The sequence below is a fragment of the Heptranchias perlo genome, chromosome 29, assembly GCF_035084215.1.
Source record: "Heptranchias perlo isolate sHepPer1 chromosome 29, sHepPer1.hap1, whole genome shotgun sequence".
Classification (NCBI taxonomy): domain Eukaryota; kingdom Metazoa; phylum Chordata; class Chondrichthyes; order Hexanchiformes; family Hexanchidae; genus Heptranchias; species Heptranchias perlo.
In genome coordinates this window covers 19,207,295-19,230,632 of record NC_090353.1, presented here as the reverse complement: position 1 = coordinate 19,230,632, position 23,338 = coordinate 19,207,295, and the positions used below count along the sequence as shown (strand labels likewise).

At 42.5% G+C, this 23,338-nt stretch overlaps 1 protein-coding gene across 1 annotated transcript in view; it reads left to right on the top strand.

The window, feature by feature from the left end:
• Positions 1 to 23,338, top strand: part of myo1f (myosin IF) — a 116,438-nt gene that overhangs the window by 48,330 nt on the left and 44,770 nt on the right. Inside the window, exons 6-12 of the mRNA XM_067968234.1 lie at positions 969 to 1,058; positions 1,822 to 1,953; positions 3,590 to 3,724; positions 5,083 to 5,215; positions 6,803 to 6,999; positions 14,632 to 14,712; positions 20,289 to 20,375. Of these exons, the coding sequence (XP_067824335.1) occupies positions 969 to 1,058; positions 1,822 to 1,953; positions 3,590 to 3,724; positions 5,083 to 5,215; positions 6,803 to 6,999; positions 14,632 to 14,712; positions 20,289 to 20,375 (855 nt within the window). The remainder of the gene's footprint in view (positions 1 to 968; positions 1,059 to 1,821; positions 1,954 to 3,589; positions 3,725 to 5,082; positions 5,216 to 6,802; positions 7,000 to 14,631; positions 14,713 to 20,288; positions 20,376 to 23,338) is intronic.

The following is a 23,338-nucleotide window of genomic DNA, read 5'->3' as shown; positions in this document are numbered from 1 at the left end:
GGAAAGCCTGGAAGAAGTGGGCTCATGGCTTTGCGCCTAGCTCCACTCACATTGGAAGATCTGAGCAGGGCCTGGTTGCCACCTGTTGAAGCCATACAAAAAGTATGAACCTTCTTTTGCAGGTGCTGGAAGAAGAGAATCAGGGTTGGAGATCTTCTGATTGCTGTTTTTATAGCAGTTGCTGACTTTCTTCTCCGGCTTCCAGGCCTATGTAGGTGACCTGAACCCGAAAATGCAGACATGTTCAGGTCATATCAGGTGGAGGGCACTTCAGGTGCACTCCGTCTGACGAGCCCCCAGGTGGAGAGCGGTGAGGGGACTCAGCCCTGCTGAGTAGACTACTCATTGAGTAGTAAATGTATGTCTTTTTTGCCCTCCTCCTCCAACTGATCACAGGCAGGACATGCAGCTAAAGTCTGACTGTCAAGGATTTGAGAACCAACTCTACACTCCCTTTACATTAGCTTGTTCTCTCACGTAACATAAGGGCTAGCGACAACTTCTTCTGGTACCCCTGTCTCTGGTGCCCTTCAGGCAAGCCTTTAAAAAATGAGGAGGAGGACCAGGAATGTGCCCCCTTGCCTCATTTCCATGCCTGCCCTTTACCTACATCTGATGTAGACTCAGGCACTCTGCGCCCTCAGGAGAAGCCCCAAAAGTCGTTGGGCAACATAGAGGAGATGGAAACGCAGTGTCGTGAGCCTGCGCCTTTTTTCGTCTCCCTTTCATTTTGGAACTGAGCATTTCCCAGGCACATAGAAAGGAATACAGGGATCAGGCTGGAAAGTGGAGTTGAGGTTGAAGATCAGCCATGATCTTATTGAATGGCGGGGCAGGCTTGAGGGGCCGTCTGGTCTACTCCTGCTCCTATTTCTTATGTTCTTATGAATATCAGTGCCATATAAATGTTGCAAGTTTGTAATGGAGACGAGGACATAACTTTTTTTTATTTCTCTACCTTATTCTAGCATGTAAAAGATATCATCCTACAGTCAAACCCTCTGCTCGAGGCGTTTGGAAATGCCAAAACTGTACGAAACAATAATTCCAGTCGATTTGTAAGTGACTCCTTCGCAGAGGTTTCTGCTGTGTGTGTTTTAAATGCCTCACTTTTCCTGTATTATTGAGCTGGATCAGTAGCTTGTGATTCACAGTGACCCCCAATGGTTCATAAATAGTCAAAGGCTGAATTTCTGCAGGAATGCTTCCTCCATAACTTTGTTTGGGTTCTTTCTTTGCGGTTTCTGTGATCTTCTGCCAATGTCATGGCAGACGATTGGAAGAAATCCTGTGGAAATTCAATCCCTTATTCTCCTTTCAGTGGGTAATCCATTTGCCACAAAGTGTGCTTCACCTGTTCGGAATTCAGAGAATTTGTCTGCTTGGCCAATGTTACCCTGCATCTTACCAGTAACTCAACATGAGTATGTACTGAGATCCCTTGTTGTTTACAGAACAGGGGTACTCAGTGTGATATTTTAATAAATTAGCGATAATATTTACTTAACTACAATGTGCATTACTGCAAGTCTTTGCGTGCCCTTAGTATCTCTGCGCCATGGAGTTTGGTGTGCCCAGTGCCAGGTTGTCATGCCCACCAGCTTACCCCCATTCCATGCAAATAAGCCTGCTCAGGAAATACCAGACACATCGCTGATCCTTTCAGGGGAGCGTAGATCTGACACAGCTCTGCTGGCTGTAAAGAAATTTGGTCCTTACAAGTTTCTTTTTCACATGTTCATTGGTGTGTGTGTGTGTGTGTGTGTGTGTGTGCGTGTTACTGTTCAGATCCTATACTAACATGTATTATTTGTTCCTTAGGGCAAATATGTTGAAATTCAATTCAGTCGAGGTGGGGAGCCAGATGGAGGTAAAATCTCTAATTTTCTGTTGGAGAAATCCCGAGTTGTTAGCCAGAATGAGAATGAGAGGAACTTTCACATTTACTATCAGGTAATGCATCACTCCTTTACAATCTGACCGTAGCAAATTTAAAATTTGAAAATGAATGAATGAACACACCTCTGTTTGTAAAAGTATGTGTGAGGTTACATAGAGATCAATGGATACCCAGGAGTGTCACAAAGCAGTAATCTTACCAGAGTTCAGCTGATTTTATAAGCAACAAGAGTGAGGCTTGAACATTATGAAGCCATCAACCGAAAACTTGAAGTGATGATTGCTTAGAAAAAATGGCATTTTGATGATGTGTAAAAGGCTTTAGAGGATATAGACAGGCTCGTGGAATGGCAGATGTAATTCAATGCAGGGACTAGTGAAGTAATTCATTTTGGAAGGAAAAACAAAGAATGGAAGTATAAATTCAAAGGAAAAATACTGAAGAATGTGGAAGGGCAGAGAGAGATGAAGGAGTTCAAGCACATAAGTCCTTGAAAGTGTGAGTGTAGCCATAAAAAGCTATATTTTCATTGGAGCAGAGAAGGCTGAGCAGATTTAGCAGAGATATTTAGAATAATGAAAGGCTTTGATAAGGTGAATAGTGGAAAGTCAATGGGATGATTTTAACCGAATCCACCTGCCAGAAACCAGGAGAGAGGTCACTTGTCCACCCTGGAGCCACCGGGAATTGACTTGCCGCTATTTTAACCAGCTCCACTGAGCAGACAGCAAACACACCGCCTTAAGCTGATGAGGTCCTTTTTAACATATGCATGTCAGGCCTCAATGATATCACCGGGACTTGACTGCAGTCTTTACTAGGAGACCTGAGCTGGTAACAGCAATGAGTTTCCTGCCAGACCAACCCAGCATAGAACTGGATCGGGGCCAGAAGAGGTCCAAAAAGATAAGTTGAACATTTTTGTTTTACTATCCTTATCGGGCCAGGAGTCGCAGGAGTGCTTCCCCGGGCCCACAAGGATATCTTAAGCCTCCCTACCCACCGCCCGCCCGCCCCTTCCAACCTCGACCGTGGGGACCCCTGCAGGACATCCTGGCAGCCGATCCCACCACTTACAAGGTCTCAGCGGGCAGCCTCCGAGCGGCACAAATGGTGGGAAGTCGGCCAGCAGCATTTAAATGAGGCCCAGGAGTTAAAATTCCCCAGGTCTCTTTTTTGCTGCACTGCTTGAGTTTTAAAGTGACACCAAAACTCACCCGTCCTAAACGGGGTATAGTTCCTCTAGCTGGGGAGTCAGGGACCAGGGGTCATCAATTGTCAGTGGGGGGAGTGAGGAGAGAGGTGGAGAGAAGCTTCTTTATACAGGGAGTTATTGGAGCATGAAATAATTGAGGCAGAGATTATGGCTTCTTTTAATGGAAGTTGGATAAATATTTGAAGCAGAGGAAGATACAGGGCTATAGGGAGAGGACAGGGCAATGGGATTAGTTTTGGATTGGCACGATATAGGCCAAATGGTTTCTTATACGCTGTAAACATCTCTAGTTCTTTGGTGCCTTAAAAGTGATATTGATGACTTAAAAGGGTTCCTAATCACAATATTACACCAATATTGTTTCAATTGTTCTGTCCCAATACAATGTTCCAAGTGTGATTGGGATGTATATTCAAACAGCATTTGAATCTGAAATATAGGTTCAAAAATGTATTCACTTTTTCTTTAAACAGCTGCTCGAAGGAGCTTCCGCGGAGCAGGTTGAGAATCTAGGCATCGCTGATCCTACTTATTACTTCTACTTAAACCAGTCAGGCACCTACAAGGTGGATGGGACAGATGACAAGAAAGAATTCAATGAAACAATGGTAAATGCTGCAGTATTATTATAATTATTTTGAATTGAGCTGTGCAAACAACTCAGGAACAGTGTCAATCGTTAATTCACAGGTGATGGAAGCAAAAGTATTCCTCATGACTCAGGATGTTAGTGGTTGAGCTCCTGCCGGGGTATAAGACAGAAAATAGATTGATTGAATAATAGAGCTTTCACCCACTTCTTTACCCCGCCACATACCTGCCTCAGCCAGCTTACAAATTTCAACAATACTGCTGTTAGTCTGCCATGCGAACAGCCTTGCGTGACTCTGCACACTGACGTCACTCACTTCCTTCCTTTGATGGCCCCGAGAGATGAATCCACATGCTACGCCAACACTGCACAATGCTCCAGTGTACCACGCATTCTGCCAACTGTCACCTGTCGGGATTGGTGATCACTATTTTGGTTTACCAATGTGACCCATTTTAATCCATAAAACAGAAAATGCTGCAAACACACAACATGTCAGTCAGCATCTGTGATGAAAACAGACAAGTTATCTTTTTGGGCATAGACCCTTCTCCATCTCTGAAGGGTCCACGCCTGAAGCTTTAACTTGTCTGTTCTCTCCACAGATGCTGAATGACCTGCTGTATGTTTCCATCACTTTATGTTTTTGTTTCAGATTTCTAGCATCTGCAGCATTTTGCTTTTTCCATTTTAATTTATGCTGCTCTTAAACATAGCTCCATAGCTTAATATCCAGTAAACTGGGAGTGCCATGATATGGATACATTAGCCTCCACGCTTGACTTTCTATCCTGCATTCCTGGAAAGTAAGACTTCACATCTGGGAGTGGAGCATTACAGAATTCACCCTCCAATGTTCAAGTGGATTTGTAATATTGGATCACACTTGCCAATCATAAATGTTGCTCCTATTGTTTTCTTGACACTGACAAATCGATGCATTTTAAAATCTCTTCAACGGTGCCAGAGATTTTCGATCAGAAACACTCTAGGCTCTAATCTTTCCTAAAATGAAGTCACCCCTCTTTCTTGAAAGCGAATAGTGCTTGTGAATCCTATATCATCAATATTTGTCCACTCAATATCTGGTGCCCATTCCCAATCTAATGTCTTGGCTAAGCTTTAGCTTTTAGGTTTAATAAGCTTGGCTAAGTCATTATTCTCAGGCTCTTCGTAAACTTATCATTAATTTACACTGAAAATACAAGTAATCTGTTTGTGATATTCGATTAATTGTACATTTAAAGAAAATAACACTAAACTAATCAAATGTTTTTAAATGCAAATTAAATTTATTCTATTTCAAATAGATTTGATCTGAACTTTAATTTTATTTACTATCTAATTACCAAAGTTTATTTTTTTTCCCCATAGAATGCCATGCAAGTTATAGGTATATCAGCAGAGGTTCAGATGATGGTATTACAGATTATTGCTGGAATTCTGCACCTTGGAAACATCAATTTTGTTGAAGTAGGGAATTATGCTGAAGTGGAGAATGAGGCTCGTGAGTAATATTTATTTCTATACACTTGTTTAGGAAGAGGAGTGATGGTCAGTCTCTCCTACATTTGCAGGGATGTATTAGTGATAAATAAGTGTGTGTGATAAAGGATCTAAACTTAGTTTCAGGAGTACTTGTTGGGATATATGAAATTCAAATTGAAACAAGTTGAACATGGAAGGTCGAGAAACTGCAGACAGATGTAAAAATTGTAAAATGCAGGTTCCCTGTAGGCACTCCTACCATAATTTACACCAAACCAGTTTTATTTAGTTCCATTCTAATTTTAAGTAGCTCCAGCACATCCAGTCAAGAATGATGGTGATAGACAATCAGGCAACTAATGAGGAAGGCGGGAGGTTCCACGAACACTCCCTTTCCTCGGCTACGCAAAGCCCAGCGCATGAGTGCTAAAGACAAGGCTGAAATGATTGTAAGCATCTTCAGCCAAAAATGCCAAGTGGATGATTCCTTCATGATTGCTCGGTTGAGATTCTGGAATTCCCTACTTGTGGAAATACTATCACTACAAGGACTGCAGAGGTTGAAGGAAATAGTCAACCATCAACTTACTCTGCAATTTTTTAAGCACTGTGCTGCACAATGCCAGAAAGGGACGCAGCCATTCAAATTGTATTTAAATCAGTGGGGTAGATTTTTGTCTTCACCTCCCGGGCAGTAATCTGGTTGGGCAGATCACCCTCCTGTTATAAAATCCATCTAATTTTCAATACATTGAAGTCAGTGGAATCATAATTAGGTGGATTCTTTAACAGGTGATCTGTTCCATCGAAAATCTATCCCAATATTAAATGTAAGGAATCTTACAACACCAGGTTACAGTCCAACAGTTTTATTTGAAAATCACAAGCTTTCGGAGGCTTTCTCCTTCGTCAGGTCTCCTTCACCTGACGAAGGAGAAAGCCTCCGAAAGCTTGTGATTTTCAAATAAAACTGTTGGACTATAACTTGGTGTTGTAAGATTCCTTACATTTGTCAACCCCAGTCCATCACCGGCATCTCCACACCAATGTTAAATAACATTGTATGGGCCTTGGACTAGCTTTCCTCGCCTTCTGCTGGTAGCAGGTAAAGGGCATGATGGGAATCCATAGGTTTCTATGGAAGGTTGAGCCAGTTGGGCAAATTGCCGCCCTCATTTGTACTTATCTTTGATTGGTCAGTTGCACATTACCATTATCAAATGAGCCATCAGAGGAACTATTGTTTATTGCTGTCCACTGAATACACAATAAAGACTTGCTGATTTAGAGTTAGGAATTGGGGAAAGACGAGAAATGGTCCAAAATCAGATCCATGTAACAGTAGTATAAAGAAGCATTCCCACTCCAAGAGATTCCCATAGCCTGCATAACCCCAGTGCACCCACTTCATGGAGCACTTTGTAAATGGTACAGTTTAAACACCTGGTTTAAAAAATTATCTTAGCTTTATCCAGCAGGAAGTAATTGCCATTCCCAATACTATGCTCAACAGTTCCTCTTTAAATATTAATTACTGGTTTGTAGTTGCTGCAGATCAATGACCACACCATCAATGATTGATTTACTTTCTTTGTTTTTCATAAAGACTTAGCCTTTCCTGCGTTCTTGCTGGGAATTGATCAAATGAAGTTGAGAGAGAAAGTGACCAGCAGAAAAATGGACAGCAAATGGGGAGGCAAGACAGAATCCATCAATATGACACTAAACGTACAGCAGGCGGGATACACCCGCGATGCATTGGCAAAAGCCCTCTACACACGGGTATTTGATTATTTAGTAGATGTAAGTATTTCTTAAACATCAAATTAATTTGAATGAGAGCAATCATTACCAAGTCCATTTTAAATAGACTGGAATAATTAGCCTTACACTGTGATCTAAAGGGAGATTATTGGGGAAGGGGGTGAATAGAATAGCTACATATCACTGGGGTTCAACAGGATAACAGTCTATCACCAAGACATCGTAAGCAGCCGATGTAAAGATGTTTCAGACTTGGGTTACTTCGTTATAACATGAATTATATCATTACAAGACATCAGAAATAAAGCTTTACCTGCTATTTTGCAGGGATGATTATGATCCTTTCAAATACTTTATATAGAAAATAGAACCATTATAACATCAGTTAAGCAACAACATTAATTTTCACATAAACTGGAACTAAAACTTTATTGAATTGTTTAAGACAACATATTTACAGTGTACAGAAAATAATGGATGCTGATTGTAATTACAAGCAGTAAGAACATAGAAACATAAGTAGGCCATTCAGCCCCTCGAGCCTGTTCCGCCATTCATTTAGATCATGGCTGATCTGTACCTCGACTCCACTTACCTGCTTTTATTCCATATCCCTTGATGCCCTTACCTCATAAAAATCTATCGATCTCAGTCTTGAAAATTTCAACTGATCGAGCATTCACAGCTTTTTGGGGGAGCTAGTTCAAGATTTCCAATGCTTTGTGTGAAAAAGTGCTTCCTGATTTCACTCCTAAATAGCCTAGCTCTAATTTTAAGATTATGCCCCCTTATTCTGGATCCCCCCACCAGAGGAAATAGTTTCTCTATATGTACCCTATTTTAAATACTTCAATTATATCACCCCTCAACCTTCTCAACTCAAGGGAATACAAGACAAGTTTATGCAACCAGTCCTCGTAATTTAACTCTTTAAGCCCAGGTATTCTGGGGAATTTGCGCTGTACAACTTTCAAGGCCAATATATCCAGAGATTCGGTGCCCAAAACTGAACACAGTACTCCAAATGGGATCTGACCAAGGCTCTGTACAACTGAAGCATCACTTCCTCACTTTTGAATCGCAATCCCTTTGAGATAAAGGCCACCGTTCCATTAGCTTATTCAATTACTTGCTGTACCTGTACACGAGCCTTTAGTGACTTTGCACATAGGCACCTAAATCCCTTTGTTCCTTCACAACTCCTTGTCTGTAACCATTCAGAAAATATTCCGATTTGTCTTTCTTGGATTCAAAGTGAATGACCTCACACTTCCTCAGATCGAACTCCATCTGCCACAGTTGTGCCCACTCAGTTAGTCTGTTTATGTCCCTTTGTAACTTTCTGCTCCCATCCACACAACTTACTGTACCTCCTAACTTAGTGCCACCTGTGAACTTGGATATACAACTCTCTATTCCTTCATTGATATATATGGTGAAAAGCTAAGGCCCCAGTACAGACCCCTGAGAAACATCACTTGTCACATCCCACCAATCAGAAAACAAACCCTTTATCCCTACTCTCTGTCTCCTACCTCCCAATTAAATACTGATCCATGTCATAAGGTTAGCTTTAATTCTGTACACTCTCATTTTTGCTAATAATCTCTTGTGCGGAACCTTATCAAATGCCTTCTGGAAGTCCATATAAACAACTTACATAGACACTCCTCTATCCACCATGCCAGTTACCTCTTCAAAAAATATAACACGATTAGTCAGACATGACCTACTCTTTACAAAGCCATAGTGACTTTTTGATTACTGATACTTGTCCAAGTGCTCAGTCACTCTGCCTCTGATGATCTATTTCAGGACCTTCCCAACAATTGATGTTAAACTGACAGGTCTTTAGTTATCTGGTTTCTCCCTCCCTCCCTTCTTAAATAATGAAGTGACATTTGCAATTTTTCAATCCAATGGCACAATTCCTGAATCTAGACTGCTTTGGAAAATTATGACTAATGCATCTGAAATTTCCTCACCTATTTCTTATATACATTGGTGTGGAAACCATTAAATCTTGGAGATTTGTCTATCTTAAGTCCCAATAATTTCTCCATTACCATTTTAACTTACATTATATCGATTAAGTTCCTCCCCTTGACTTACTTTTAGGTTCTCTTGTACTGCTGGTATTTTCTCCTCTTCCTCTACTGTGAAAATGGATGCAAAGTATGCATTTAACAAGTCTGGCATTTTCACATTATCAATTATATTCTCACCTGCATCTTAGCTGCATCTGTCTTTAATGGGCCCACATTCACTTTTACCACTCTCTGATATGTTTAGCAGAGGTGGGGGAGGGTTCAGGTAACGGTAAATTTATAAGTCTAAAAAGAAAAGTCAAGGCTGTAAAGCAGAGTAGCGATTTGGGTAAAAATAAGCAGAGTGTGTCAGGAGGGGACAGAGAGTTTAACAAAGGTAATAGAGCATTGGTGACTAAGGTTACATCAGGGAAAAATAGTGAAAAGTTAAAATTAAAGTTGCTTTATCTGAATGCACAAAGCATTCATAAAAAGATAGATGAATTAATGGCACAAATTGAGATAAATGGGTTTGAACTAGTAGCCATTACTGAGACGTGGTTGCAAGGTGACCAAGGTTGGGAACTAAATATTCCAAGGTACTTGACTTATAGAAGAGATAGGCAAAATGGAAAAGGAGGGGTGTAGCCCTGATAATAAAGGATGAGGTAAAGACAGTAGTGAGAAAGGATCTTAGCTCAGAAAATCAGGATGTAAATCAGTATGGGTGGAGCTAAGATAACAAGGGGCAGATTACACTTGTGGGAGTAGTTTATAGGCCCCCTAACAGTAGTTATAATGTTGGACAAAGTATAAATCAGGAAACTAGAGGAGCATGTAACAGGGGTAATGCAATAATCGTGGGGGATTTTAATCTTCATATAGACTAGGCAAACTAAATTGGCAAAAGTAGTTTGGAGGACGAGTTCATGGAATGCATTGAAGACAGTTTTCTAGAACAATATGTCGAGGAACCAACCAGGGAATAGGCTATTTTAGGTCTAGTATTGTGTAATGAGACAGGGTTAATTAGTAATCTTATAGTTAAGGATCCTCTGGGGCAGAGTGATCATAATATGATAGAATTTCATATTGAGTTTGAGAGTGATGTAGTTAAGTCCGAAACTAGGGTCTTAAATTTAAACAAAGCCAATTACATAGGTATGAAGGGCGAGTTGGCTAAGGTAGATTGGGAAATTAGATTAAAAGAGTTGATGGTAGATAAGCAAGGGCGAACATTTAAAGAAATAATTCTTAATTCTCAATGAATATACATTCCCTTGAGGAATAAAGATTCCACGGGAAAAGTGATCCAACCCTGGCTAACTAGAGAAGTTAAGGATAGTATTAGATTAAAAGAAGAGACTTACAATGTTGCCAAAAAGAGTACTAAGCCTGATGTTTGGGAGGGTTTTAGAAATCAGCAAAGGATGACCAAGAAATTGATAAAGAGGGAGAAAATTGAATATGAGTGTAAACTAGCAAAAAATATAAAAACAGATTATAAAAGCTTCTACAAGTATACAAAAAAGAAGAGATTAGTGAAAGTAAATGTGGGTCCCTTAGAGAGAGAGACAGGAGAAATCATAATGGGGTATAAAGAAATGGCAGAGATGTTAAACAAATATTTTGTATCTGTCTTCACAGTAGAAGACACAAAAAAATACCAGAAATAGTGGGGACCCAAGGGTCTAATGAGACTGAAGAACTTAAAGTAATTAAGATTAGTAAAGAAAAAGTACTGGAGAAATTAATGGGACTAAAAGCTGACAAATCTCCTGGACCTGATGTCGTACAACCCAGGGTTTTAAAAGAGATGGCTGCATTGGTTTTGATCTTCCAGAATTCCCTAGATTCTAGAATGGTCCCCATGGATTTGGAAGATAGGAAATGTAACCCCGCTATTCAAGAAAGGAGGGAGAGAGAAAGTAGGGAACTATAGGCCAGTTAGCTTGACATCAGTAGTAGGGAAAATGCTAGAGTCTATTATTAAGGACGTAGCAACAGGGCACTTAGAAAATCATATGATTAGGCAGAGTCATCACGGTTTTATGAAAGGGAAATCATGTTTGACAAATCTATTAGAGTTTTTTGAGGGTGTAACTAGCAGGGTAGATAAGGAAGAACCAGTGGATGTAGTATATTTGGATTTTCAAAAGGCATTCGATAAGGTGCCACACAAGAGGTTGTTATACAAGATTAGGGCTCAAGGGATAGGGAGTAATGTATTAGCATGGTTAGAGGATTGGTTAACAGACAGAAAACAGAGAGTAGGAATAAACGGGTCGTTTTTGGGTGGCAGGTTGTAGCTAGTCGGGTGCCGCACGGATCAGTGCTTGGGCCTCAGCTGTTTACAATCTATATCAATGACTTAGACAAGGGGACCGAGTGTAATGTATCCAAGATTGCTGACAATACAAAGCTAGGTGGGAAAGTAAGCTGTGATGAGGGCGCAATGAGGCTGCAAAGGGATATAGACAGGTTAAGTGTGTGGGCGAGAAGATGGCAGATGGAGTATAATGTGAGGAAATGTAAAATTATCCACTTTAGTAGGAAGAATAGAGTAGCAGAATATTTTTTAAAAGATAAGAGACTAAGAAATGTTGGTAGTCAGAGGGATTTGGGTGTCCTTGTACACGAATCACAGAAAGTTAACATGCAGGTACAGCAAGCAATTAGAAAGGCAAATGGTATGTTAGCCTTTAATGCAAGGGAGTTGGAGTATAAGAGTAAGGAGGTCTTGCTGCAATTATATAGGGCTCTGATGAGAGCACATCTGGAGTACTGTGTACAGTTTTGGCCTCCTTATCTATGGAAGGATATATTTGCCTTAGAGGGGGTGCAACGGAGATTCACTAGATTGATCCCTGGGATGACAGGGTTGTCCTATGAGGAGAGATTGAGTAGAATGGGCTTATATTCTCTGGAGTTTAGAAGAATGAGAGGTGATCTCATTGAAAGGTATAAAATTCTTAGAGGGCTTGACAGGGTAGATGATGAGAGGCCGTTTCCCCTAGCTGGAGAGTCTAGAACTAGGGGTCATAGTCTCAAGATAAGGGGTTGGCCATTTAGGATTGAGATGAGGAAAAATTTCTTCACTCAGAGGGTTGTGAATCTTTGGAATTCTCTACCCCAGAGGGCTGTGGATGCTCAGTCGTTGAGTATATTCAAGACTGAGATCGATAGATTTTTGGACACTCAGGAAATCAAGGGATATGGGGATAGGGCAGGAAAGTGGAGTTGAAGTAGAAGATCAGCCGTGATCTTATTGAATGGAGGAGGCAGCTCAAAGGGCCATTTGGCCTATTCCTGCTCCTATTTCTTACGTTCTAATGTTCTTAAAAACTTTTGCTGTTAGCTTTGATATCCTTGCAAGTTTTTTATCATATTCCCTTTTTGCACGTCTTATTACTTTCTTTGTATTCCTTTGCTGTTTTTCATGGCTCTCCCAGTTTGTTGGATTTCCTTGCATTTGTGTAAGCCCTTTCTTTTAGCTTGACACTGTCACTTACCTCATTTGTTGACCATGGTTGCATGACACAAGCAGAGTCTTTGCCTTTTAGGGGTATGTACTGTCTAATGAAGGGATAGCGAAGAGATCAAAAACCACAAAATTAAATGCTAAACAGTTTATAATTTTCATCTGAATCCTGAGATTAGATTACAACCTTCAAAGCACTTACTGATGTTTTTTAAATATATTTATAATATTTATATGGTTTAAATTTATATGGCCAATTCTTAGGCAAATAAGGAGTTTGTTTATGATTTTTTTTGTTCTCACCAAGGTAAGGATTGTTATTGCTGGCAAATGAAGCAACCAGCATCAACAACAAACATTCCCAGATCATGCATAGATGCAGTGTAACGTTACCTCCACCCTAATACATTGGCCCCAATATTTACTCGGAGCCAGGAAGAGTGCTGGGGGGGAGTTTGATCGGTTGCGAAACCCGGAAGTGAAGTTAGTGGATCGGATTCTGCGATCGCAACTTAATTGAAGGATTACATTTTTACTTACGGGTTTGGCGCCCAGCCTGTCAGGCAGTAAAGCAGCTGGGGAGAGATTGAAGTCTTTGGGGTTTGAATGGGGGAGGTCAGGGAGAGATCGGGGTCTTTGGGGTTTGTATGGGGGAGGGGCGATTGTGACGAGGGGCGGTCGAACATCGTGAGGGGGGATGTTGGACATCTTGGGGGGGGTCAGCCAATTGCTGAGTCTTTGAAAGGTAAGTTTGGTGAGCTGCAGGGAAGCACTCCTGCTCCCCCTGGCCCAAAGGTAATGCAATAATGGTACTTACCTCATGATCTGGTCCTTCTCGCCTCCGTTTCACTGGCCAGAATCACGAGCCCCGGGAAACCCGCGCTGCAGGCGTTAAATTTGAAGGTCACTTCGAATCAGTTTAAAAGGACCTAATTAACGTCTCATAATGATGTAAACTCCGATAACTACCCGCCCACCTGCTCTAATTAGGGATCCGCCTCCAGCGAGTAGGTTACTCACAAGCATCCAAACGCTCCTTCGCTAAACCTGTAAGTGGGCATGTTGGAGCCGGGTTGCGGTCGGCGCTTTTAACTTCCCACCCACCCCCGACCCACCCATTCTTGGGGGTTAAAATTCCCCCCAATGTGCCTCAGTCCCAACCTCAGAAAAACATGTTGTGGCCTCCTCTCTGTATGAGGCTGCCAATTAAATTAGGGCTGTTTTGTGCTGTTGCCCGTGACCACTAGGAACTGGTTTGAGATTTCCCAAACTCTTTCACCACGGGTCCTTACAGCCAGGAGACAGTGAAGCCTTTTACCCCATCAATTAAAGCTGGATTTAAACAATGATTCCAGATGTAAAAGACCATTGTCTATCCCACCGTGCTACCCAGCCTGACTGCAAATTCATTTTACAATGTGTTTTTCCACCTAAAATGATGTTGTAGCACAGAACAGAATTCAACCTTATTGCAAAGTACATTTCCCCACATTATCTTCAAATGTCTGCCACACTGCTTGTGGCAATTTACTTAGCTTGGTATATGTATATGTATAAAAAGTATCTTTATTATTTAGCTATCAACAGAAAACAGACAAAAACTTCCCCCATCACCTCTAAATGTCTGTCATGTTTCTCAAGATTATGGCACAGATATGTCATGCAACAGGACAAGGAAGTACAACAGCATTTTTGATTAGAGCCGTCAAATTTGGACAAATCCCAGTATTGAGATTTTTAGTTGTAAGTCAATCGTATACATGTGCAGCCAGGCCAGAAAGAGCCAAAAATGTACCAGAAACTGGTTCTGCCCCAAATTTCTTCCACCTCCCATACCCAGATTATGCTAATTCTGTGCCCAAAACTGTCATTTCTAGGCTTCGTTATCCATCTGGTGATATAAAAGTGCAGTATCTGAAAAATGATACAAAACATAACAAGGCACTATAGGGAGATCTTGTATGGCCATATAATTTTAGTAACAATTTTCACTTAAATTAAGAATTCCTTGCCAGTGTTGGAAGAGACAAAGTACTGCATGCACTTTCCAAACTGCAATACAGGTTTACTTAATATTGTTGATTAAAGTATCTAATCGTTTTAATTCCTCACTTCAAGACCTCAAAACGTCCTTATTTTATTACACATCTTCCTTCTGTTTAGGCCATCAACAAAGCTATGCAGAAACCGTACGAGGAATACAGTGTAGGAGTGTTGGATATTTACGGCTTTGAAATTTTTCAGGTACTGTATAAAAATCAACTCTTCTCAATTCTCTACTAAAGAGCTGGGAGCTGGGTTCAATTTCAGGATGTAGTTTCGACATTTGGTCAATGTGAATGAAATTTGAAAAGTGATTTCAGTTCTCTATAATAAAGCAGAATTCAAGTTTACTTTGGTCTAGAAATGAACCTTAAATGAATAATCCTGCAAACCAGCAACTATACACACTGTGTGAAAATCCATCACTAATTTTATGCAAACACAGCAAGTATGTGTTGGATTGCTGCTCTAGCGTGTCAGTAGCTTTGGGTTAAAGGACATTTTCAGCAATGTGATTTATATTGGAGGGGAAATTTTAACCCTGCCCACCCGGCAGAAAGCAGGCAGGCGGGCAGTTCAAATCACCCATGGGACTGGCCCGCCAAGGTCCTGCAGTCTTCCTGCAAGTTCTAATTTAATCCTGCTCTTCTGAGCAGGCGAGAGGAACACCCGTCGGAAACCAGTGGGGTCCTTCTTTTGCTGTGCAGATTGGGCTCCGATGATGTCATGCTATTATAACCAAAGGCCTGCGCAGGGAAGTCATTGTGGCTTTCCCATCAGGTCCAACAGGAAAGTTTAGTCCTCCCCTGCCCTGGGCTACCCTCCTCCCCCAACCACGAGGCCTTCCTGAACCCCCTCCCAGCCGCTTACCTGAGTGCCGGTGACCATTTCTTTGATACCGGGCTGAGACGCCCCTGCCACCCGACATTCCTCTCTTGCCTACCAGCTAGCTGCTTACTGTCAGTTTCAGGTGGGAGACTGACGGTGCCTATGCAGATGAGGCCTGGAAGTTAAAATCTCCCGGACCTCACGCTGCCAAGGTCGGGACGGTTTGCCATGTCAGCAGCATATTTGTCCAAGCTTTTTCCAACACTTTCTTCTCATATTCTTCTCACATATTCATGACAATTTCTGTAAGCAGTGTGTAATTCTAATGAACTATACTCTGCCTCTTTTATCCTCTTCTGCACTGTGTTAGCATAGCTAAGATGTGGAGATGCCGGTGATGGACTGGGGTGGACAAATGTAAGGAATCTTACAACACCAGGTTATAGTCCAACAAATTTATTTTAAAATCGCAAGCTTTCAGAGATTATCCCCTTCGTCAGGTGAATGAGTGAAAGATTCTCAAATCGCATATCTTATATTAGGCTGGGACAGCATCACACCAATCAAAAGGTGTCGTTGTTGTTCAAACAGGCCAGTCACGGAGAACAGCACGTCCCAGTACACTGGATATACATTGTGTCAATTACACAGACAGAAAGAAAGAGACCCAAATGGCAGAGAGAGAGAGAGAGAATATTAAAATACATAACTTTTTTCCCCTTTTGCTGGTGGGGTTACGTGTAGCGTGACATGAACCCAAGATCCCGGTTGAGGCCGTCCTCATGGGTGCGGAACTTGGCTATCAATTTCTGCTCGACGATTTTGCGTTGTCGTGTGTCTCGAAGGCCGCCTTGGATAACGCTGACCCGAAGATCGGTGGCTGAATGTCCTTGACTGCTAAAGTATTCCCCAACTGAGAGGGAACCCTCCTGTCTGGCAATTGTTGCGCGGTGTCCGTTCATCCGTTGTCGCAGTGTCTGCATGGTCTCGCCAATGTACCATGCTCCGGGGCATCCTTTCCTGCAACGTATGAGGTAGACAACGTTGGCCGAGTCACAGGAGTATGAACCATGTACCTGGTGGGTGGTGTCCTCTCGTGTGATGGTGGTATCCGTGTCGATGATCTGGCATGTCTTGCAGAGGTTGCCGTGGCAGGGTTGTGTGGTGTCGTGGACGCTGTTCTCCTGAAAGCTGGGTAATTTGCTGCGAACGATGGTCTGTTTGAGGTTGGGTGGCTGTTTGAAGGCGAGTAGTGGAGGCGTGGGGATGGCCTTAGCGAGGTGCTCGTCGTCATTGATGACATGTTGAAGGCTGCGGAGAACATGGTGTAGTTTCTCCGCTCCGGGGAAGTACTGGACGATGAAGGGTACTCTATTGGTTGTGTCCCGTGTTTGTCTTCTGAGGAGGTCTATGCGATTCTTCGCTGTGGCCCGGCGGAACTGTCGATCGACAAGTCGAGCGTCATATCCCGTTCTTACGAGGGCGTCTTTCACGTCTGTAGGTGTCCATCGCGTTCCTCCTCGTCTGAGCAGATCCTGTGTATTCGTAGGGCCTGTCCATAGGGGATGGCCTCTTTAACGTGGTTGGGGTGGAAGCTGGAAAAGTGGAGCATCGTGAGGTTGTCCGTGGGCTTGCGGTAGAGTGAGGTGCTGAGGTGCCCATCTTTGATGGAGATTTGTGTGTCCAAGAAAGAAACCGATTCTGAGGAGTAGTCCATGGTGAGTTTGATGGTGGGATGGAACTTGTTGATGTTATCGTGTAGTCTCTTCAGTGATTCTTCGCCGTGGGTCCATAGGAAGAAAATGTCGTCGATGTATCTGGTGTATAGCGTTGGTTGGAGATCCTTTGCAGTGAAGAAGTCGTGCTCGAACTTGTGCATGAAAATGTTGGCGTATTGGGGTGCGAATTTGGTCCCCATGGCTGTTCCGTGTGTTTGGGTAAAGAACTGGTTATCGAAGGTGAAGACATTGTGATCCAGGATGAAGCGGATGAGTTGTAGGATGGCGTCTGGAGATTGGCTGTTGTTGGTGTTGAGTACTGAGACTGTTGCAGCGATGCCGTCATCGTGGGGGATACTGGTGTAGAGTGCCGAGACGTCCATCGTGGTGAGAAGTGTTCCTGGTTCAACTGGTCCGTGGGTGCTGAGTTTTTGTAGGAAGTCTGTAGTGTCGCGACAGAAGCTGGGGGTTCCCTGTCCGATGGGTTTCAGGATGCCCTCGACGTATCCAGAGAGGTTCTCACACAGGGTTCCGACACCTGATACGATAGGACGTCCGGGTGTGTTGGCTTTGTGTATCTTTGGGAGGCAGTAGAAGTCTCCCACGCGGGGAGTATGTGGGATGAGAGCACGTAGGATGCTTTGAAGGTCTGGATCGAAGGTCTTGATCAGTTTGTTGAGCTGGTGGGTGTGTTCTTTGGTCGGATCTGCGGTTAACTGTCTGTAGTGTTCCTGGTTGTCCAGTTGTCGGTATGCTTCTTTGCAGTAGTCCGTTCTGTTCTGTATGACGATGGCTCCTCCTTTGTCCGCTGGTTTGATGACGATGTTGCGGTTGGTCTTGTTGGTCTACGGTCTAACTGTACTTTCCAATCACAGAAAAATTGCTTACTGGAGAAAATTTAAGATTCTCAATTCATAATGCAGAGATGACTTTGTACAGGCTAAACTGCTATCAAATTTATTTATAAATAAAATGATTCATAGAAGCAAAACCACAGGGAAAAGACAGTCAGTAATTGACAATACATACAACTGTGTAACTAGTTAAAAAAGTTTATTGTTTTTCTAGGCAGACTTGTGAAAAGTCCCTGGTGGCAAACATACAAGCACTGCTGACAAAGCTCTATGCACCTTTGTACTTATAAGTGTAATGATGAATAGAAGTTGTTGAATACTAGAAGATTTTCAAACTTTAAGGATAATTTCTCCTTTGAATTTCAAGCAATTTCTTTGACGAAGTCAGGCAAACAGAATGGTAACGTGTATTCATACCTCGGTAAACAATGTATCAATAGTTGCATTTTCTTTCATGAGACCCAACACAACTCCACATAGCACATGACAGCAACCAGAAATTACCTATAAGTCTGCCAAATGCTATCGATATATTAATATTTTAATTGTACCATTGAATGTCATGGAAAAGAACAAGATCTACTGATTCAGCCATTATATTACCTTAGGAATGAGGGGTTGCATGCATTGACTATGTGTGATCTAAAGGAAGTTGACAAATTTGGAATCATGAGTAAAAGGAGTGGATAGAGTTGGTTGTTGATGTAGGATGTCATTGATATGGGGAAAGAACACAATGTAAAGAACACAGGGTTGTCCTGGGCATGCTTGTGGTGAAGGAAGGGGTGCTAGGCGAGGAAAGTGGTGGAAATTGCAAACTGAAGCACCATAGAAAAGATGCCAACAATGCAAAAAAAATGTATGGGTAGGAGGAAAGGAATCATGCCAGCACTAGTTAGTGGAGAGCATGAGGAAGAGGTGACATTGTACCCACCTACCTTACCTCTGATGATAAGGTCTTGAATGTTTTCCAGCATGTCCTCTGCACAGTTCTGTTTATATTTATTCTGTCTGTCACTTCCTGCCATGCTCTTCTACCCATAGCTTTTGACACCTACGGCCATGATGGGGAAATAGCACTTCCTCCCTCTCCTACACTTCCTGTAGTAACATCTGAAATGCAGCCTTTACAGGGTGTCTTTATAGGGTGCCCTGCTCCTTCCAGCAGGGCTATGAGATATACTTCCCCCAACCCCCCCCCCCCCAAAAAATTAAATGCAGCGATTGAAAGCGCTACAAAAAACAGCTAATGGGGGTGGGGAGCATCCAACCACAAATGCACTGTGCTTTCAAGCTGCTGTAGGTCTTTAAGGTCTGCAGCAGCGTATGAACTTCCTCTGGAAAATGGCAGTGGTAGAATGCCATGGTGCACCCAACACACTGCCACTCTATGCAGAGTTCCTGAATCCTGAAACACAGGTAGGTCTATATGCATCCTGTCAGAGTACACTTCTAATGTGCTCCGCTCCCATTGCACTCAGGTGCTGGGGCCAGAAGAAAATTGGCTCCTTTGCGTTCACCATATTTTGTACAACTGTAATCTGTCATTATTGTATTTCACCCTCTCCTTCAACCCATTCTTGGCCCATTAGGGCCCATTGCCCACTTAAAGCGGTGCTTAGACTGTACATGAATGGGTGGCGTGGGGGGCAGGATTATGGCTGTGGCCTCTCGGGTAAAGGACATGTCGGGAGTGGGGTCATTGTGGGCCTGGAACAGTGTGCATCAGTTCGGAATTGGCCACAAACCCGAGCCTCATGTCTCAATCAGAAGTTAGGCATCACAGGGCCAACCTTAATGGACTCATTTTCTGACAGGAGATGAGCAATTTTGTTGGCGTGTGAAAACGATTTTTGCAATTCTTTATCATTTTTACATGTAAGTTGGATTATAGATTGAATGTTTACCTGGGTGTAGTCAGCAGACTTAAGTGCCAAAAATCATGAATGGAAAAAAATGTTTGTTTTTTTATTGGTAGATGCTACTGTGTTTTTTAGTCACTGGGTTCTGATTGATTGGCTATAAAATTGCAGTGAATCAAATTGTGTGATACCCAAGTGTGAATGAATAAAAAAAAATGAGTCCTAAGTGTGAGAAAGTCAACAAGTGTGATGCTGAAGTGCAAACTTATCTAAAGTGTGGCTTAGGAAGTGTAACGTGACTAACAGAAATTGAGTCTTATGATTTTTTGTATTAATATATAATTGCAACATAGGCTTCATCCAGCTAATTTTCCTCTTTTCATTTAACATTGTAATAATTGCTTTCACTCTTCCTTTCCAGGAGGTTTCATAATACCAACAAGTTGTGTCCATTCAATTCAAAATCTAGCTGATATCAATCTTATATTGTGTTATGTTTTCCTTCCTTCTCACAGAAAAATGGGTTTGAACAGTTCTGTATTAATTTTGTAAATGAGAAGCTTCAGCAGATTTTCATTGAGTTAACTCTCAAAGCTGAACAGGTAAGAAAGTTTCTGCATTTAAAATAAGAGATAATATCAGTCCACCAGTCAGCATTAGTTTATCAGGGGGAAAAATAACTAGGCTTCTATACTTAGCTTCCAAAAGTGGATTAGACTAAAAAGCCTAGGTTTTCTAATTGAGTTTGGCCACTTAGCATATCGTGCACATTTCCATGGGAAGGGAACGGGGGGAGAGGGGAGAGAGGGGGAGGAAGCACCTGAATCAGGCAGGAACTTCATTAAAACATTAAAATAAAGCAGTGGATGTCCTGCATGCCATTTTCCAATGTTTCTGTTTGTCAGTGATATTGATCCCCAAGAATAATGGGCATCCATTAAGGATTAACTAAGGAGTCAGCAGTGAATGTTAGTTCATTTATTTTTTGTGTATGTTTTTTTTCTCCTGGCGCTTAGGTCCTTATGAGTCATTGTGCCATTTGTTCTATTTTTCTTTCCCCCAGCACCATTACTGGTGCCAATGGGAGCTTCCCAATGGGAATCTTCCTAGCTCGTGTTTTGGAAGAAGAAAGGAGGACCAAAGGAGGGATGACCTCACAGGTCAGGCTCCACAAGAGGTACTCTGCGTCCACATACTGGTACCCAAGCACCTGCAGCTGGAAACAAAGCTGAACATCCCTCACTTTGGCGGATGATTGGTGTAGGTGGAGACTCTTGTTCCCAGAGGAAGCTGGGACAGAAGATCCAAAGCAGTATTAAAATCTGTGTTTGCCTGGCTAACTGTGATGTTGGATCCCAATCACAGTTTATCATGTTTTTAGTGTTACTGCATGACAGAAGGCATGCCATGGTAATCAGCAATCAGTGTGGCCTGATTGGCCACACCCACCTAAGTGTGACCACCATTTCTGCAGATTGTGGCACAGCCGAGGGAACTGTCTTCACAGGTTCTAGTCCATCAAAGAGCCGGTTGCAGGACGGTGGCACTTGCTGCAGCTACCATTCAGCGTAGCACTAGCACATTTATTGACAGTAATAATGGCTTCTAGTCTACCTCCACCTCTTTGCAGACATGCTGACTTATGATGATGGTGCCATGGAGCGGCACAGTGGGCAAGTTTCCTGACAACCTCCACGTCAGCAGCCATCAAACAAAAGGTTGGGTGTTGGGCAGCTCCATCACTTCTCTGAAGACGCATGATTGCAACCTGGGTTTCCTATCCTACCCATTTTGCTGGTCACTCGCTAGCCTCATCCCTCTTCAGCCTCCTCTGCTAATGGATTGAAGGCTTTCTCAGCCTTTCCAAAGGCTTTCAGAACTTTTCTCCCTTATTCTGGTGCTTTCCTTTAATTGTCTCTAATCCTTAAATTTCAATTACATGTAATTTTCTGATCCCACCAGAAGGGGTCAATTTTAACATGCCAGAATTGGCGGTAAGAGTCTCAAAATGGGGTCGATACACTTACCATCCCATTAATGCTGATATTCTACCTGCTGCTACTTTTACGGAGATCCATATCAATGACATGGAATAGACAGTAGTATATCCAGTTGTATAGCCAGCCAGGGAACAGGCTATCCTAGATTGGGTATTGTGCAATGAGAAGGGGTTAATTAATAATCTTGTTGTGCGGGGTCCTTTAGGGAAGAGTGATCATAACATGATAGAATTCTTCATTAGGATGGAAAGTGAAGTAGTCCAATCCGAAACTAGGGTCCTAAATCTAAACAAAGAAAACTACGAAGGTATAAGGAGTGAGTTGGCTATGATAGATTGGGAAGCTTCTTTAAAAGGCATGACGGTGGATAGGCAATGGCTAATATTTAGGAACGAATGCATGAATTGCAACAATTATACATTCTTTTCTGGTGCAAAAACACAAAAGGAAAAGCGGCCAAACCATGGCTAACAAAAGAAATTAAGGATTGTATTAGATCCAAAGAGAAGTCATATAAAGTTGCCAGAAAAAGTAGCAAGCCTGAGGATTGGGAGCAGTTTAGAATGCAGCAAAAAAGAACCAAGTGACTGTTTAAGAGCGGAAAAATAGAGTATGAGAGTAAACTTGCAAGGAACATAAAAGTGGACTGTAAACCTTCTACAAGTATGTAAAAAGAAAAAGATTAGTGAAGACAAATGTAGGTCCCTTACAGTCAGAAAAGGGAGAATTTATAATGGGGAACAAGGAAATGGCAGAGCAATAAAACCAATTTTTTTTTATTCATTCATGGGATGTGGGCGTCGCTGGCGAGGCCAGCATTTATTGTCCATCCCTAATTGCCCTTGAGAAGGTGGTGGTGAGCCGCCTTCTTGAACCGCTGCAGTCCATGTGATGAAGGTTCTCCCACAGTGCTGTTAGGAAGGGAGTTCCAGGATTTTTACCCAATGACGATGAAGGAACAGCGATATATTTCCAAGTCAGGATGTTGTGTGACTTGGAGGGGAACTGGCAGGTGGTGTTGTTCTCATGTGCCTGCTGCTCTTGTCCTTCTAGGTAGTAGAGGTCGCGGGTTTGGGAGGTGCTGCCGAAGAAGCCTTGGTGAGTTGCTGCAGTGCATCCTGTGGATGGTACACACTGCAGCCACAGTGCGCTGGTGGTGAAGGGAATGAATATTTAGGGTGGTGGATGGGGTGCCAATCAAGCGGGCTACTTTGTCCTGGATGGTGTCGAGCTTCTTGAGTGTTGTTAGAGCTGCACTCATCCAGGCAAGTGGAGAATATTCCATCACACTCCTGACTTGTGCCTTGCAGATGGTGGAAAGGCTTTGGGGAGTCAGGAGTTGAGTTACTCGCCACAGAATACCCAGCCTCTGACCTGCTCTTGTAGCCACAGTATGTATATGGCTGGTCGGGTTAAGTTTCTGGTCAATGGAGTCCCCCAGGATGTTGATGGTGGGGGATTCGGTGATGGTAATGCTGTTGAATGTCAAGTGGAGGTGGTTAGACTCTCTCTTGTTGGAGATGGTCATTGCCTGGCACGTGTCTGGCGCAAATGTTACTTGCCAC